This window comes from Lycium barbarum, chromosome 6, assembly GCF_019175385.1.
Source record: "Lycium barbarum isolate Lr01 chromosome 6, ASM1917538v2, whole genome shotgun sequence".
NCBI lineage: Eukaryota > Viridiplantae > Streptophyta > Magnoliopsida > Solanales > Solanaceae > Lycium > Lycium barbarum.
In genome coordinates this window covers 33,553,612-33,556,117 of record NC_083342.1, presented here as the reverse complement: position 1 = coordinate 33,556,117, position 2,506 = coordinate 33,553,612, and the positions used below count along the sequence as shown (strand labels likewise).

At 34.3% G+C, this 2,506-nt stretch overlaps 1 protein-coding gene across 1 annotated transcript; it reads left to right on the top strand.

Annotated features, from left to right (window-relative positions):
- The first annotated feature begins 978 nt into the window (after nucleotides 1–978).
- On the top strand, nucleotides 979–1,743 carry LOC132599674 (calmodulin-like protein 3). Its single transcript, XM_060312958.1, has one exon. The coding sequence runs from the start codon at nucleotides 1,052–1,054 to the stop codon at nucleotides 1,511–1,513; it is 462 nt and encodes a 153-aa protein (XP_060168941.1). The 5' UTR covers nucleotides 979–1,051; the 3' UTR covers nucleotides 1,514–1,743.
- Nucleotides 1,744–2,506: the final 763 nt, after the last annotated feature.

Sequence of the window (2,506 nt, the reverse complement as noted above, 5' to 3'; positions counted from 1 at the left end):
CTGGGGGTAAATGAGTCTTTTTTCAAAGTATTGTCGATTCCATTAGGTCCGGAATGTGAATTATGAATTAGTCAAGTCGTTGGTTCAGTTCCTGAGAGGTTTCGGGTGTGATTTCAATGGTTGGTTGAGAAACTAGCTTTTGAGATGATTTGGAGTTGACGTCTGTTGAGCAAATGCCTATCTCGCAAGAAATCAATTTTACATTCAGATTTCACTTCGCATTGCAATGGAATAATTTTACGAAGTTCTTCCAGTTCAGGCCCTATCCATTTGTAAGGTTTGATTCGATAGTAGGTTTGACAATATTTCTGTATGTTCTACATCTGAGGGTTGCGTATCACCCCCAGGAAGGGGTGGCCAGCCACTGCTGGCCGTGGCCATGGCCGGAATGGCCGCCGGTGATTAGGGTTTCTCTATAGAGCATTTTCTCAAGTTCATGTTATGACATGTTTAAGATTAAAATTTTCAAAATTTTTATAACCACACAAATGTTATGGAATAAAGTTTTATATATATCAAAAGCCTTTCTATGTTTTTAGTAAATTTTATACCAACATTACAATTAACAAAGTGAAATGAGAGGAATATAACTATCGACTATCAGAATGCTAAAATTAGCGCACAAAATTGAGATGGAGTTGGGTAGAATTAGTAAAAATCTGCCATAGCTCAATAATATATAAGCTAGAAATAATTGTATTAAGAAAATGAGACAAACTTTTCATATAACACCTCCATCCCAATTTAATAAGTGACTTAGTCCCAATTTAAAATTTCACATTTCGGAACAAGGGTAAAATATATTATACGTATACATATATACATATATCCTCCCGAAAGTTTCCCCGAGTTTGTTTGCAGAATTTTCTCAATCAAACAAGGCAAAACCATCAGATTTTATTAGTCATGCGCTCATTTTCACACAAAACAAACTCCAAAGACAATGCTAAGTACATTTTTTTAACATAAATCTTCTCTCCTAATAGGTTCTCAAAAAATAAAACTTAAGAACAACAACTATCCTCGTCGTCATTGCCGTTACCACAAAAGAATGGATGCGGACGAGCTTAGACGGGTGTTCCAAATATTCGACAGGAACGGCGATGGGCGGATAACCAAGAAAGAGCTAAATGATTCATTAGAGAATATGAATATATTCATTCCGGATGTTGAGCTATCCCAGATGGTAGCAAAAATCGACGTGAATGGTGACGGATATATGGACATTGATGAGTTTGGTTCTCTTTATAAGACCATTTTAACAGATCAAGAGACGAATTATGAGGACGACATGCGAGAAGCATTCAATGTTTTTGACCAAAATGGAGACGGGTTTATCACTGTTGATGAATTAAAATCAGTGTTGGGATCCCTTGGACTCAAACAAGGTGGAACTGCTGAGGATTGTAGGCAGATGATCAACAAAGTCGACGTTGATGGAGATGGAAGGGTTAACTTTATGGAATTTAAGCAGATGATGATGGGAGGTGGTGGTTTTGCTGCTTTAAGTTAAATTAATTTATTTTCATAATATTCACAACTGGAGATTTATCCTTCATAGTTTGTGACATGTACAAAATAGCTTCGAATATTCTTTACTTCCTTCTTCAAATTTTCTTATAATTTTGTGCACCTTTCTCCTCCTTAAACACTTTTTTTTTTGGTTTGGTAGATTTTATGCATATCTAAAATAGTAGAGAAATTAATTTTATGTAATGTAATCTTTTTTTATCAACGGTTCTAAATGAATCTCACTGTTAAGAGAGATATATTAATTTTAAGATTCCAATTTCATTCTACTTAGCATGCATGAGTCAATGCTTAAATGTGAAACTTGATATTTGCTTGGAATTTAATTCAAAAACATGAAACCTTTAAATAAAGTGTTTTTATGTACCACGACGGGTGTGGTGCAGCGGGTTGGATCCTCTATGATTAACTAGGGATTTTAGGTTCAAGTTATGAAGATACAATTTTGTTGAATAGAAAGTGTTTTTCCTTTAATGGGTCTTACACAACCCAAGTCGTACCAATGGGTACCATATACTAGATGCTTAAAATAAAAAATAAATAAAAGAGTTATTCCATGTCAAAAACATGTAGCGTAAGGGTAAAAATCATTTTCAACCTTCAACTAATTCGAACTTTACCACTAACTTTGATTAATAGACTCTCTCCCTCGCTTGTCTCAATTGAATTTTAAAATGTCTATTACACTCTAGATCGATGATCTTTGCCTCTTTATTTGTAGTAAGTTAAAGTGAAATTCCAACTATGAGCACAAAAATAGAGGTAGAATTTGCGTACTTTTTTCGCAACAAAGAATTTGAAGTAGATCACCACCAATGAGATTTCCACAAGTTCTCTAATTTATTAGGAAACATGATTTTGTTCAACGAACAAAATGAGTCTTGTGTGATTAAGATATCAAGTAGGAGAGTAAGAAGACGAGAATCTTCTATTATTATTCTTTGGTTTGTTTAGCAAAAATTATCCACCGAAAGCG

Excerpts from the sequence above, each read along its gene's own strand:
- LOC132599674 (XM_060312958.1), top strand. The coding sequence starts at position 1,052 with ATGGATGCGGACGAGCTTAGACGGGTGTTCCAAATATTCGACAGGAAC.